This window comes from Anabrus simplex, chromosome 11 (genome assembly GCF_040414725.1).
Source record: "Anabrus simplex isolate iqAnaSimp1 chromosome 11, ASM4041472v1, whole genome shotgun sequence".
Taxonomy (NCBI): Eukaryota; Metazoa; Arthropoda; class Insecta; order Orthoptera; family Tettigoniidae; genus Anabrus; species Anabrus simplex.
In genome coordinates, this window is record NC_090275.1 from 10,325,293 (window position 1) to 10,340,885 (window position 15,593).

Below are 15,593 nucleotides of genomic sequence, written 5' to 3' on the forward strand. Positions count from 1 at the left end.
TACACATCCTATGTACAGTAGAACCTCGATTATCCGTTCCCGGAAACTGAGTTTTCCCGGAATATGCGTTCAAATTATATGGTCCCGCGAACATCGTAATTAAATCACGCAGTAAAAATCCCGCATTATCTGTTCCTCGAAGAAACGATTTCCCGGATCAACCGTCCAGAAATTTCAGTCCCATCAACGCTAAATCCTCTATGAATCGTTTTAATAAACTGTATCTCACGAAAGGATGGCTGTGGCATACTTATGGATCTTGGCGTTAACGCCTTGTTAACTGGAAAAGCGATCGGCGGTGAACTTGCATAAGGGACCATCTTAGCATTGCATATGGGTGATATTGTTTAGAGAATCTCGGAAATCATAAGAGATTGGCCACAACAATTTTAAGGAGACACGGCGCATTTCGACAGCTCTGCTTGAAGACTGAACAAATTTCATCAAATGTTCGCACTTATAAAACGTCCACATTGTGTCCACGGTTAGATGTTTATATTTTTACTTTTTTCGATCGTACTGCTGAACAGGTTTTCGACACTTTCCTCAGGGCACTGTAGAGTAACTGGGCTTTCAGGCAGGAATCGAAACTGCTCCTTCTTAACACAAATTTAGTATTTTAAAATTATCGTACACGATTACGTTAACGAGACCAGAACAGATGTTGCACCTTACATTAAAGAAGAGAGCCATGGGAGGTCTTGGGATTGCCTATTACCATTTTGGTCCTAATGTAAGACTGGGAATTTTACGTTTTCGCGTTAAAATGCCAAAAAACCGCAGTTGTTTTATTTGCGCACGTTACATTTAAATGGCATCATTTCCAACTCGTACTGACATGTGCAGCGAATGCGCTTTCCAGATGACCTCAAGATCACGAATAACCGTAATTTCTGAAGTTTTGATTATATTTTTTTTCTCTTTCCAATTTGATTGGATTAGTGTCGGGAAGAATTGAATATAATGCATTCGAGAACTTTTGAGAATCGATACATTCGAAACCATGTTTCCGAGTTCAACATAACCTTTAGAAGTCGATGTAGGCCTAATTTATACGGTACGAGATTTCCAGAATCTGACTCCGAAAGTATACCGGAGACCAAAATACAATGAAAGATTAAGAAAAGGGATTTCGCCATCATGTTGGGCACTTTTGTATCTAATGTGCTTTATTTTATTAGTTGAGAGAATTAAAAACTACTTGTGGTCGATTGTCGTTTGGCTTGGCGTTATTGCTAGGCGGGCAATAATTCCATTGTGGAGATTTATCTCCCGTATGCAGTTATCAGACTGTGCCTCTTATATAGGCTTCTGATAAGTTCACCTGCATACACCCCAGCGTCAGTGGGTAGGGTCTGACACATCCCGCTCTGACGAGTCTAGTGTCAGACCTAAGACGAAACGCTGGTTAATAGAGCAAACGCCTAAAGCCCTAAATCTGATATGTTATTAGATTTTTCGAAGAGTCTGGTCAATCAAAGTTGCTGAACTGAAAGAAGTTTTAATGGGAAACTGACGAAGATTCCCCTGTAAAATTGAATATAAAGTATCGAAATTTTGAACTCGCGTACTGGTAATTAATGCGATTTCACGGTCTAACATACCTGCTTCTCATCGAGAGGGCCAGGGTTTGATACCGACAGGTCAGGCAATTTTACCTGAATATATGGACTAGTTCCAAGTCCACTTAGCCTATGTGATTACCTTTAATTGAGGAGCTATCTCATGGTGAGATGGCGACCCCGATCTACAGAGCCAGGAATATCGGCCGAGAGGATTTGTCACACTGACCATGCATAACCTCGTAATCTGCAGGCCTTCAGGCTAAGCAGCGGTCGCTTGGCAGGCAAAGTCCCATTGGGGTTGTAGTTTGCTTTGGTTTGGCTTAGGAGTTTTTGTAAGATTATAATTATAGATATTTTGTTTTTGTGATGGTTTTCATTCATTCATTCATTCATTCATTCATTCATGGATTTTCCATTTTCCCGTATTGTACGTTTTATTTTCAATGTCCCTCGAAAAACAGAGGATCGAGGTTGTCCTGTATCTTACAAGCGAAGCTTCCACGGTGTGTAGAATTATTTAGTTCTTTTTCCGGGTTGAAACATGTTGTTGTTTTCTGTACATTCCGTACAGTATGCAGACGTTTCAAATACATTATTCTTTACCAATATAAATGGTCTCCGTTATTGAATATTATAAATGTTTTCCTGCTAACTCGTATCTGGTTGCCAGCGTTTCACCCCATTTTGCTAAGCTGGGCTCATCAGTTGGTAAATGGCACACCCACCAAGACGCATGGCTAGTGCATACTGTGGAGGCCACTGCATAAGCTACTTGGAGCCACCGGCAGTGCCAATGCACTATGAGAGACTTTGTCTCATTACCAAATTGATGCCTGCTTGGCCAACAGATGATAAATCTTCATTCCCATTGAGAACCTGAAATATTTGTCCCAAATGAGTAAATTTATAATATCAATATATGGGAACCAACATCTATATCATCTGATGGCCAAGCAGGCATCAATCTGGTAATGAGACAAAGTCTCTCATGGTGCATTGGCACTGCCGGTGACTCCAAGTAGCTTACACAGTGGCCTCCACGGTACGCACTAGCCATGCATCTTGGTGGGTGTACTAGGTACCATGTGATGAGCCCAAACTAACACACAGGAGCGAAGCGCTGGCAACTAGGAATGAGTTAGCCGGAAAAAATTTATAATGTCCAATAACGGACCATTTATATTGGTATTATAAACTTACTCAATTGGGACAAATATTTCAGGTTCCCTATGGGAATTAACATCTATATCATACATTATTCTTTGTCAAGGCGGCTGAAATACACCTACTCAATCCGAGATAATCAGTCTCCCAGGCACAATAAGGTCCCTTACAAAGAATACTGAGGTGTATTCAAAACGTTGCCAAACTGTACGGAATGTACAGAAAACAACACCACGGTTCAACACGGAAAAAGAACTAAATAACAGATCCTAAGTGTCCACTGACTCATATATAAATACACTCGCACACTTATATTCTACAAATAAAATAATACTTAGCAATTTTCATTCAATTATACCGACTGAACAAATAAACCCGTGCTTCCAACCAGCCCAGCTACTACATTCACCACCTTGGAAGGATTGAGAGTAGTCTATCTTGTTTGTTCATGTAGTGAAGAATCCACATGGAAGATGTTCGATTGCATTCAATTACAAGCTGGAGTAGCGTGTATGAATATTGATAATGGAAAACCTAATGCGCTCAAATTTGTTCGTAATAACGGATGAATCTGTGAAAGGGATTGTAACTGAAGGATACTGTACAGATTAATATAGGAATTCCCGAAGGGCATAATATTATTATTATTATTATTATTATTATTATTATTATTATTATTACTAGTACTACTACAACAACAACAGGGTTCTCTTCAACTGTCCTATAGCGGCCGCTATCGAATATGTATGTGAGAATGATATCTCACTTCAGCGCAAAACGCCCTAGCTCTAAATTGTTCTTCTGCTTTGAAACATCTGACTTTTTTTTCATAGGTTCTTAACCCCTATGCACCCGTAAGCGGATTGGTACGCGCTCGAGCGACTGGGCCAGGACTCCACAAGCAGACTGGTACACCGGGATCCAAGGTCGTATATTGGAGACATTTGGGACATCTGTTGGTTTTTTCCGGAAACATTTCTAATTGAAATCTTTTCTTGGTGTCTCAAAATGTCACCAGAGTGCTCTGGTATGCTTCTTTGGCAAAGAGAATTGATTAAAATATTGATCGAGAAATCTGTATTCTGTTGTTGAAAAGATGGCTGAGAAGGAAGTTGCTGGCTCGCGCGAAATGCTCAGTAATAACGATGTTTTAGGCTCTGATTTCAGCAGTGTTAGTGAGGAAGAAGTTATTAGTGATCCTGTGCATGAATTAACACAAAATATATCACCAGAGATCATTCGCGTAGTAATATCGTACGACATGGAATGCCGAATGAATTTTCTCCCGCCCCTCATGATCCGATTGCGACTGCCGGATTTGAAACTACGATCTTGGTACCTGGATATGAACACTTTACCACTAATCCTCAGACTGAATCTTAATAATAATAATAATAATAATAATAATAACAATAATAATAATAATAATAATAATAATACACCGAGTGAGACATACGGCTGTAAGTTCATACTTGGGATATACAGTAGGTTCGAATCTCGTCTTGTCTTGCACCAACTTCGACTACTTCAATCATAACCTAAAAATTTTTCATTTAAAAATAGCGCACTGTGCATATAAGTTTTCATTTGTTTTCCGATATTGCGCTTTTTACTACATTTTTTCTTCTCTCTACAATTGTTTTTTTCAATGTCAACTGTTTTCCAAGAACTTAGCAGGAGTACAAGTACTCACTCAATTATTCTGATTTGCGTCGTATATTTTTATATACGTACTTAACTTCCCGCAACCGTGACAAATTCTAGACCTTCAAAAACATTCTCCACTCTACTTTGGCGTTCGACCGCAGCGCATGACCTTGAATGTGCCGCGCTGATCACCAGGAGCTGGCGGCTTTCTACTACAAATCTATTCGTCTGCGACTTCTAGTTATTTTTGAACTTCGTATATTAATTAATAGTGTTGTGACTTTGTGCATACAGAATGTGGTGTCTTGTCTTTGTGCCTATCAAAGTGTGAAACTGACCTCCAATATTCATAAACATTGTACATCTTTTTACGGCTGATGATGACCTGGACTAAGGTCGAAACCGGTCCCATTTAAATAGGAATGTGATTACTGCATTTCCTTCTTTTAAGTATTGAATAGGTTGAACCACCTTTTCAATTATTTAATTTTTAACATCGAATCTCATCATTCGCTTACTCGTGATTTGTTTCCCATTAGTTCCTTATTTCCAAATCAGGCAAATGTTAGGCTCATGTCGTATTGGTTTTCTATTATTTCCTTATTTCAAAATCAGGCAAATGTTAGGCTCGTGTCGTATAATTATGGCCATAACACACACTAAAGAACTTCCGAGGTGAGATAATGAAAAATTTTTAAAAGGGATTTTTGTGTGTGTTATGTTTCTAAATTGTTCTGTTTTTGTGTCATAAGCAATAGCGTGGAATTTCTCAATAATAAAAAACAGGTCCCGTGATAATACCCGCAGTCGATCACCGACCATACTGTTTTAACCGAAAGCTTGCAACACCCAGGTTGCATACTAATAAGTTGGTGGATTCCTAGCAATGTCAGAGCAAAGGGCGGGTGGGTGCATATGGGTTAATTTTGCATAACCATAACTAATAAAAATAAACACTTGAGAATTTTAACATTTCCTTACGCTAAATGGGGGATCGATCCTAATGTGAATTACATTAAATCAAATATAAAATTACATTGTTCTTATGGAATAACTTTATGGACTTGAAATTCCTTCTGTTAAATGTTCCATACACATTTCTCACCTCGTATAATAAAGAAGGCGCGAGGTTTCTAGGAACGGAAGCTGGTGCGTTGTGAGATTTTCCTTCACCCATGAAATAAATGAAGAAAATCAAACCTTTATGTACAATAGAAGTCCGTTATAGCAATAATTCACAACGGCGAAAAATTTACTCACTATAGCGGTTTGTTGTTGTATCTGATTTTTTGTAAAAGTTGGGAAAAACCCCATAAACATTAAAATCGGTAAAAAACTGCAATCAGTTTGTTCAAAACTTGCATTTTTGAGGACGATATCTACACTACGGCTTACTCGTTTGTTATTTTCTGAAATTCGATACTACCTGAAAGTGGATGTTTAAATTTCACTCTGAAAGAGTGTAGAATCAGTCCAAAGGCCTCTGTGGCAAATGTTTCAGTTTTTTCTTCAAAAAGTGTCACCTAACCGTATATGTATCATGAAGACACATTTCAAATGCACGTAGAGAAATGATAACCTCCTTGCTACAAATTTACATGGGAATGGCTTATCCGAAATTGAATAATGTTATTTGCTTTACATCCCACTAACTACTTTTTACCGTTTTTGGAGACGCCAAAGTGCCAAAATTTTGTCCCGCAGGGGTTCTTTTACGTGCCAGTAAATCTACTGACACGAGACTGACGTATTTGAGCACCTTCAAATACCACCGGACTGAGCCAGGATCGAACATGCAGAAGTTGGGGTCAACAAGGCCAGCGCCTTAACCGTCCGAGCCACTCATCCTGGCAAATTTTACTAAATTTAACCAGACACATGAAAATATAAACTATCCTCTGAAATCAGTGATGTACTCTGCTATATTTTGAGGCGTATCACATTCTTAATTTAAGTACATAGCATTAAAATTAAGAGATTGTTTACGTCACCTTTTATTTCTAACGAGTTAACAACTTCTATCGGCCATGTCATTTAAGCATTTATTATGAAAACTTGTTATCCTCTTACATTTTGAATTTTCGAATGTCGACGAGAGAGCTCGCAAGTGTACATAGCGAGAGAATGATACGGTTCGATGGTCAATCACATTTTGTGGCATCAAAGGTTCCAGTTTTCTTATTCAAAAAGCGTAAAATAACCTGACTTAACAGTACTATATATATCATGAAAACATATTCCAAGTACCAGTAGAGAAATAACATTCCCGCTATAAATTTACATGGGAATAGCTTTTCCGAAATTTAACCAGGCGCGAGAAAATATAAACTAACCTCTGAAATCAATGATGCAGTCTGCCACATCTTGAGGTATATCACTTTCTTATTTAATTTCAGTATAGAGTATTTAAATTAAGCGATTGTTTACTTAGCCTTCATTTCTAATGAGTTAATAACTGCTATTGGCCACGTCATTTACGCATTTATTATGAAAATGTGTTATCCTCTTTCATTTTGGATTGTCTTTTCGAGAACAGCAGCCGACGGGTATTACTAATCAACTGGAACATCGCCTTTGAATGTCGAGGAGTAAGCTCGCAAGTGCACAAAGCAAGTAAACAATACTGAAGGTCGCATTTTGTGGCAAATGCTTGAGTTTTCTTATTCAAACAGTGCCACCTAACTTAACCGCATATGTATACCATGAAAACAAATATAAAGCGCCAAAAGAAAAGTGATAACATTTTTGAAATTTACATGGGACCAGTCTTCCTGAAACTTAACTAAATGCGATAACATATAATCTAACCTCTGAAATCAGTGATGGACTCTGTCATATTGTGAGGTCGGTGCAGAGTAATAAAAGTAAGCTATCATTTAAGTAGCCTTTGTTTCTAACGATTTAACAACTGCTATCGACCACATTGTTTAAGTATTTGTTATGAAAACATTCTCCTCTTCCATTTCTGATATTCTTTACGGAATGGCAGTTGATGGGAATTAATAATAGATTCCAACATCGCCTTCGAATGTCTACGAGAGAGTTCGCAAGTGCAAATAGCGAGAAAACAATACCATACCGAAAACGACCAATTGCATTTTGTGGCAAACGTTTCAGTTTTCTTATTCAAACAGCGGCACCTAACCTAAAAATATTTCAAGCACCAGTAAAGAAATTATAACCTTCTCGCTATAAATTAACATGATAACAGCCTTTCCAAAATTTAACCAGATGCAAGAAAATATAAACTTACCTCTGAAATCAATGATAAACTCTGCCGTATCTTCATGTGTATCCCATTCTTACTTAATTGCAGTATTTAGCCTAAAATTAAGCAGATCGTTTACTTCAGCCTTTATTTTTAACAAGTTAACAACTGCTATTGGACCCATTACGCATTTATTACGAAAACATGTTCTCTTTCATTTCCACTGTTCTTTCCAGAACAGCAATCAAAGAGTATCAACTCTGACATCGCCTTGAATGTCTACGAAAGCTTGGTAGTATATATAGCGACAAAACAACGCCGAAGATGATCGGTCGCATGCAATATAATGGCTGGGTGCATAAATACTTGTAACGGGATAACTCGCACACGCTAAATCGCTCATAATAATGGATGTGTCAGTGACAGGGCACTTACTGCAACCAAAGTATAATAAACAGCTTTTTATAGGAATTTTGAAGGGACAGACAAAATCCGACGTTATAGCGGGGTTCTCATATGCCGTACTCACTATAGCGGAATTGTACTGTATTTATTTTCGTAAGAATTATTGTAGCTTACTCTACCCTGTTTAATCAGTATTATAAACTCCTCTTTCAGGTGCGATTCTTTTAGATATAATGCGCTATTTGTTTTACAGTGTCTTCAGGGAAAAATAAATGCCATTTTCCACTGTCGAATTTACATTTCGTGCTTTTCTTTTGGCAAGTGGTGAATGCCTCACGAGATTCCTATTTCTAGTTTTATGTGTTGTGTTTCTGCAGTGTACATGCTACGATGTAACTCCATCTTTCCCTGTGTACGCGGATCTATTTCATACCAGTATGTCAGAATTTGCAAGAACAGGTTCTGTTTCAATTCCCGAAAACTCGCTTTTGCTATTTCATTCCATTTGTTCAACAATATCACTGCAAACGTCATCTGAATCTTCACCTGCTTCTTCCTACCTGCTCATCTCTTTTTCCACTTCCTGTATCCATTGTAACACTTTCCGTGCAGTTTCATCTCCCATAGTTCAAGATATTCATATATAGTAATATATTTACAGCGTTCAACAATGCCAGAAATACTAACATAAGGCACAAGGTGAGGGAAAATCTCGCTGAACTGAAAGGATTTTTTTTTTTTTTGCTAGGGGCTTTACGTCGCACCGACACAGATAGGTCTTATGGCGACGATGGGATAGGAAAGGCCTAGGAGTTGGAGGGAAGCATCCGTGGCCTTAATTAAGGTACAGCCCCAGCATTTGCCTGGTGTGAAAATGGGAAACCACGGAAAACCATTTTCAGGGCTGCCGATCAAGGGATTCGAACCTACTATCTCCCGGATGCAAGCTCACAGCCGCGCGCCCTTACACGCATGGACAACTCGCCCGGTGAACTGAAAGCATTACAACAATGCACAATAGATACGTGCAAAACCATTGTGCATGATTCCCTCCCCACACGCCCAGTGCTGGGTTAAGTTTACGAATTTGTACAGTGTAACACTATCTTTGATGACATTTAAAAAAGCGATAGTAATTGTATTTTAAAAACGTGTATGGGTTAATGTAGATACTTCAACAGAAATTAAGTGACAACCCTACCTTAACACGAGGAAAAGCTCTGGAAGCAGGTTTCTGTTTAGGAGTGGGCGCTGCAGCCCCTGGTACAGGAGATGGCTCCTTTGGCGACGGGATGTTAACAGCATCTTTGTTCAGAACAACAACAGGCTTGCCTAACTGATGTTCTTGTTGCTCAGGAGTAGCGGCATCATTTGATGGTTCCTTTGGTTCTTTGGTTGGCGTTGTTTTTGATGCCTTGACTAACTTTTTAGGTGGTGCACCGAACGCCTCCTGAAATTAACATAAGGTTATTACAATAAGTGAGTACCCAGATACACTATCAAAGAAAAATGGTCAAAAGGAGCCGAGGAAATAATTGATGGAGTGGCAATATAAAAACAAAGAATATCATAAGTATGAAGGGTCGGGAGAACACATATACTGCTTATGTCATAAGTAAAGACCTAAAAAGTATTGGAAAGAAGTGACATTTAAGAGACTTATAAAAATAACCAAGCATTGACAATACCTGCAGCTTTCCTTCCAAATACTCCCCTCCTCTATTACCCTATATACGCAAATACTCCATGCGTATTTTTGTCCAGAATTTAGCAAAGAAAAATTGGGGTATATGTTGTTTGAAGTAAGGTTACCTTTGCCTCAAACAAAGGATCCCATTGTACAGTACTACAGTGTTGACTGGCCATCAGTAGCACGTTAGAAGTGAAGCAAGAATCCCGGTTTAAGTATGGCTACAAGTTCACAGCTAAAGAAAAGCTTAGCTAAATTTACGTAACAAGCTACTCCTGGACAGCTTCTGTGGAGAGACAACTTAAGAAGTGCGACAAGGGAAAACTGATTCAGTGATTATTCCTGCAGACCTAGTATCTGTACTCCAACCATTACATATATGTATAAACCGACAGTTCAAAGCAGCACTGAAACAGTTATAAATGCAATGTATGGCTGATGAAAAACGCTAGCCTCTGCAGAGTGGAAAAATCAAGTGGGCAGATGCCACTCGAATTTGAGAGTGGGTAAAAAAGTGCATGAGACTTCATTCCGCTACCACTGGTGGAAATATCCTTTAAGAAATGTGGCATTGTAAATTCACTCGACGGAACTCAGGATGTGAAGATGGCGATGACAAATATGACTCTTATGCTAACGATATCTATGAAAGTGACGAATAAGGGGGCAGGCAATTATTTCCTTAAATATTAAATTGATACGAATAGTAATTCTCATTTTGTTTTTATTCTTCTTTTGCTATTGTAAGCAGTCCCAGATTCTTCTGCAAAAGCATGTGAAAGTATAAGAAAAATACAATAAAATATATCAAGTAAATAATATGAAGCCAGTCCTGGGACTAGATTCAGCCACTTAGGTGCCATCCTCAGCCAAAATAAAAATTAAACAGATCATGTGATAACTAAAACATGTATATAAGAAAGATAATGTTGCAGGAATAATATAAAGGAGTTTCCATGTTTCCATGGCCTGCCTGCTCCTCTAGAATGTCAGCATTTTGTTCTACATCAGACATTAGATGTCCTACATATTTCACTCCCAAGATTGATTTAATTGCCCGAGGTCCTAACTCAATTTAAAAGACATCATATTACGACAAGATCACAACCATAATTTTTGTTGTTATATGTATTTTAATGTTGTCATTATTCCTGCAAGACTGTCTATCTTATATACAGTCGAAACTGGTTAAGACGTCCCTCTGGTTATTTTGACATTATTCCGAAGTCTCAGGACATGTCCTATTAAATGCATGCTAAAGAAAACCGGGATAGCACATTTACATCACTCTTTAGTACGTTCGTAACTCCCAACATAAGCAATGTAAATTACCGTTCCCGGCCATGATGCACGACAGGCCAGGTACAACTGGCCTGGGTAAGGATTTGGTATAGAACTTAATTTCAGAGCCGCGGAACGCGGTTGCGTGTCGGCCTACAGCTGCAGGGGGCATTAGTCCCAAGCCAGTCTTATTCTCTTTGCGACTGACGTGTTGGTACTTAATTTTACATTTGTGAGGCCTCTTTCAGACAGTGCTAGTTCGACCTGCTTCCACGCTTAGCCGCTGGTCTGCCTAGATCTAAACTAAGAACTCATTGTTCAAATAGAATCTTTCAGATGATGCGGAGGCAAAGAATAACAGCGCACGGGAGAAATGTTTGAGTGGACAGTCCATGGTGAGTCGCGGTCCCGCGCCCACAGTTACTTGACATTAGTTTTTATGCATGTCATCATACACAACTGATCGACTGTGCTCGCGACATCAGTACAGAACCCGATAGTATACCAATAAGAAAGAAGAAATGCATTTAGATTATAAACAAAAGTTTGACATACAGTATTTATTTCTCATTTTCAATATAAAAGTTTTTCATCTGCTTTTTTCTCTTCCTGTATGATGCAGACGTTATGGAACCCGAAATAGACACCGAGAACTTAATAACTTTAATGTCAGAAATACCAGTGGTCTCGTGTTTGGGAAAGCGTGATATCATTCAGGCCCGTTATTGAAAGAGTATCTTCAAAACTGTACCCATCTTCTTCTCTACCAAAATGTGAAGGACACAGCATGCGCAAACTATTTTTGTATATTCTTTCAAGTGTAAACGAAGACTACGATGGTCCATATTTATTACCGCAATGAAAAGAGTGTTCAAAAATTATCCGCTGGAAAGTGCGGGGAGTTATGCACTACTTGACCTTTGTGTATGTAACAGTCAGTGAAAGCGGGTGCACCCGTGCATACATTAGGACGAGTTTTACTCCCGCGCCATCTGAAAGAGGCCCGAGTGATTAATGCACGTAAAACAGGTTTACTGTACTTACGTATACAGCTAACATGTTGGTGCTTACTTTTACGTTTGTAAATGAATTGTGTAACAACGTACATAAATTTGTTAGGCCTACTGTACTTATGCATAGTGTTTTGCAGGACATTAAGTTATAGAGAAGAAGAAAGATAGACAATTTACAGATGATGAAAAATTAAAGTCTATTGAGAAAGTGGATGCTAAACCACGGATGAAACGTGTGCAAATCGCCCAATGTTGGACTTCTCAGTGACAACTTTGAACATAAGTGTGAGCGACGTGTAAAGTTCACGTTTCTAAGAACGTTTTTCCTTGAAGTTTTTCTATGTTGGTGTTCTTAAAATGTATTATTTCTTTATTTATGTCATCAATTATAATTGTAAACACTTGTTTCTTTGTTTTTATCGTAATTATTTTTATGTTCAAATGTAACCTTAAATTTAACAGCAAGTTGTTTTCCATTTTTCTTAGAACGTTCCCTCTTTATTACGTTCTTTTTTTTTCCGGTCTCCACAAAAACGTCCTAACCAGTTTTAGCTGGACATATGTTTTAGTTATCACATGATCTGTTTAATTTTTCTTTTTGGCCTAAGATGGTCACTAAGTGGCTGAAACTAGTCCCAAGACTAATGTAATATTATTTACTTGATATAATGTATTGAAAACGTGAACTCCCTTGTCAATTTATTTCTTATAATTGCACTTCAATACGTAAAAAAAATGAAATTTTTAGCTTATAATACGATGAGTTTCTGAAAACAAATTTATATTTTATTCAGTTTTGGGGTACATGATTATGAAGGATTCACTTCTTGTAAATAAAATGCAAAATAAACCCAATTTTCTGTCCAAAAGTTAGGGTGAGCAGATTATTCGATGGTGCGTAGCACTTGCATGTATATACGATAACAGAACATACTCAACGCCACTGTTACTTACGGAAGCAGTCCTGGTACGCAATTTAGGGGATGTCACACAGTTCTGTCTGTGATTTCAATTCCATCTCTTCAACTGACAGAAATCATCATCCTTTCCGAATGAATTACAGTTTGGGGAATTAAAAATGTCTTCAGGGCTAGGCCAGGTCAAAAGGGTAGATAGAGAAACACAGTTGTATTAGAGTTTGTTAAAAAGAACACGAATCAATCATGATTTGCAGAACCAGTGTATTGTCCTACTGGAGGCCCCAGGAGTTGATTGTCCATAAATCTGGTCCTTTTCTACAAATAGTTTCTTTGAGACATCTCTGGACTTCAAAACACTACTTGACGATCTTATGCAACACGGCCGCTGTCACACAATGCTGATGGCCATCCTGAACATGGGACATCTTCTAACTGTTAACCACTCTTGAAATGCTGGACTACTTGCAACACTCTACAACTGTTCACTATAAACTGTCCTCCTCATTTTGTATGCCTCTGTAAATTTCGAGTAGAAGCGAATGATATTCAGAACCACAACATATTCTCTACACTCACAAACTAACAGCTGCCGAGTGTCAACAGGTGCGAGAAATGCACACCAAATGGCCAGTTACCACATAATCCCGAATATTACCAGCCACCGAATAAGACCCTCACCCTGAATTTCTAACAACAAAATTCAGAACACAAAAATCACGTAATTACTTACAAATTTTATTAAATTCCTGTGAATGTGCCTCAAAATTGCTAATTCCACACACTTTCAAATTACTAAAAACACAGCATATATAAGAAATAAAATCAGTTCACTGGACCAATCAGTCACTATTAAATGTCACCAGAGCTACCGACAATGGAACTTCACCACGGTCCACAGAATTCGAAATTCCACATTTCTTGAAACTTCTTGCCAAGTCGACTGAGCTACAAGCCCATGCAGTCTTTATCCAGTTACATATAAATTCCTACGTCAGGTCGTTTCACTCGTCCAGTTGCTGTCTATGCGTGATCACAACAGCCGCCATCCACTCTGTGTAGAAATGTTTCAGTGCAAGTTTGGAATGTCAGTTCACACAAATATCCAACTACTGTAGGAATTACGGCAAAATTGTTTTTTCCTTCCTTATCATTTCCTTTACAGCAAGGGTGTCAAAGCTTGCCCGCAGTAAGCGCAGTGCCCCTTTACCTGTGCACAAGGACGCAAGTCGCTTCCCCTCTCTCGGCTTGTACTTTCCCACTTTGCTGACTCCAGTTACGTAAGGATTGACACATTAGTTGGTGTACATCTTCTGTATCAACATGGTTGCCTGAAGAGATGTTTGACCACAGCCTGTTTTTTTTTGTTTGAGTTTATTAAAAAAATGACATTTTGCTCCAGATGCAATATGGTAGCGGCATAGCATTCAGTATTATTCTGCTTTACAATTTTTCATAGGAGACTTGAGTGTGTTAAGCCCTTAAAATAAATGCTTTTCATTATGTACTCCACGGCTTATGTAGGCACTATGATTACAAAGTATGTTGTATGGCACATTTTACATAAAGGCCATCTTGAACACCTTTCATTATCCTTGTATGAAAGAATATATGCAAGTTCTGTAGTTATGAATACGTACTGTACCCCCCTCCAGGCTTGTGCTATCTGATAACGCCCTGGGCTAGTACTTGTAACAGCACATAGAGTTGTCAGCCTGCTCATAACCTTGACATGCCTGATTGACAGCATCTATAGTGTTCCTAAAATAACTGTCCAGCACCAGCATGTTCTCCTTCTGAAAATGAAGCTCCCAGGCAATGTTGCCGAACACACTTCACCCAGTCCTGATTAATGCACCCAGATTCTTGGTTTCAAATTAAATGCCAGGCGGCGAGTTTCATTTGGAAGAATTTTTCTTTTCAGAACCACAAATGGAGGGAGTTTGGTTCCGTAAGCTAACACATATAACATTACCATAGTGTTGCTTTTCATTACCAACTATTCTCATGGTAACACTTTCTGAGCCCTTAATGTGAACCGTACTGTCTAATGGCATTTTGAAATACATGGGGTCAGGTCAGCAAATAGGAATTTTGTTTCCGCAACTGAATAATGAAAGGCCGTCAACTTTTCTTCATGGGTATCAGGGTGACGGGAAACTGATGTACAACTTCGTATGTGCAATCAATTTCTTGGATAAAAGTTCCTTATCCACCCGTGGCTTGCAGAAAAGCCCTACATTTTTAGGTTCCTTTGCGATCTCTAATGATTTTAGCTCCACTTTTCAGCCGATACACCATAACCTGGTATACGCATATCATTACAAGCAATGAAAAATCATTGTGGTCCGTATTGAAAGTATCATATAATATACGTAAGAATTATTTAATTTTATTGCCGCCTATTCAGTACCAATGCATTTCAGTCACAAATGAAGTCTTTCTCCAATCTCGGGGTATAGTGCACTCAGCCTTCTGGTAGCTTTACAATCACGATTCATCAATATCAAATTTTCTGCCAGCGGCATGATTTTCGATGGTTTCAGCTTGTCGCAAACTTAGAAGTTCTCCATTCACAGCAAATGACCACAAACACTTATTATTTTTTTCATCAATTTGCTTTAGGTATGGGTAGCCTCTTTCGAGGAAACTACTCAGAGTGGCGACCCTGTCCATGCGAGTCCCAGAGTGGATCGGCCCAGT

The 15,593-nt window shown here is 38.6% G+C and overlaps 1 protein-coding gene across 2 annotated transcripts in view; it reads right to left on the bottom strand.

Annotated features, from left to right (window-relative positions):
- The window catches only part of LOC136883282 (serine-rich adhesin for platelets), a 314,874-nt gene that overhangs the window by 180,238 nt on the left and 119,043 nt on the right, over positions 1 to 15,593 (bottom strand). For both annotated transcript variants that reach the window (XM_067155505.2, XM_067155504.2), the window contains exon 6: positions 9,191 to 9,439. In XM_067155505.2, coding sequence (XP_067011606.2) covers positions 9,191 to 9,439 — 249 coding nt within the window. The remainder of the gene's footprint in view (positions 1 to 9,190; positions 9,440 to 15,593) is intronic.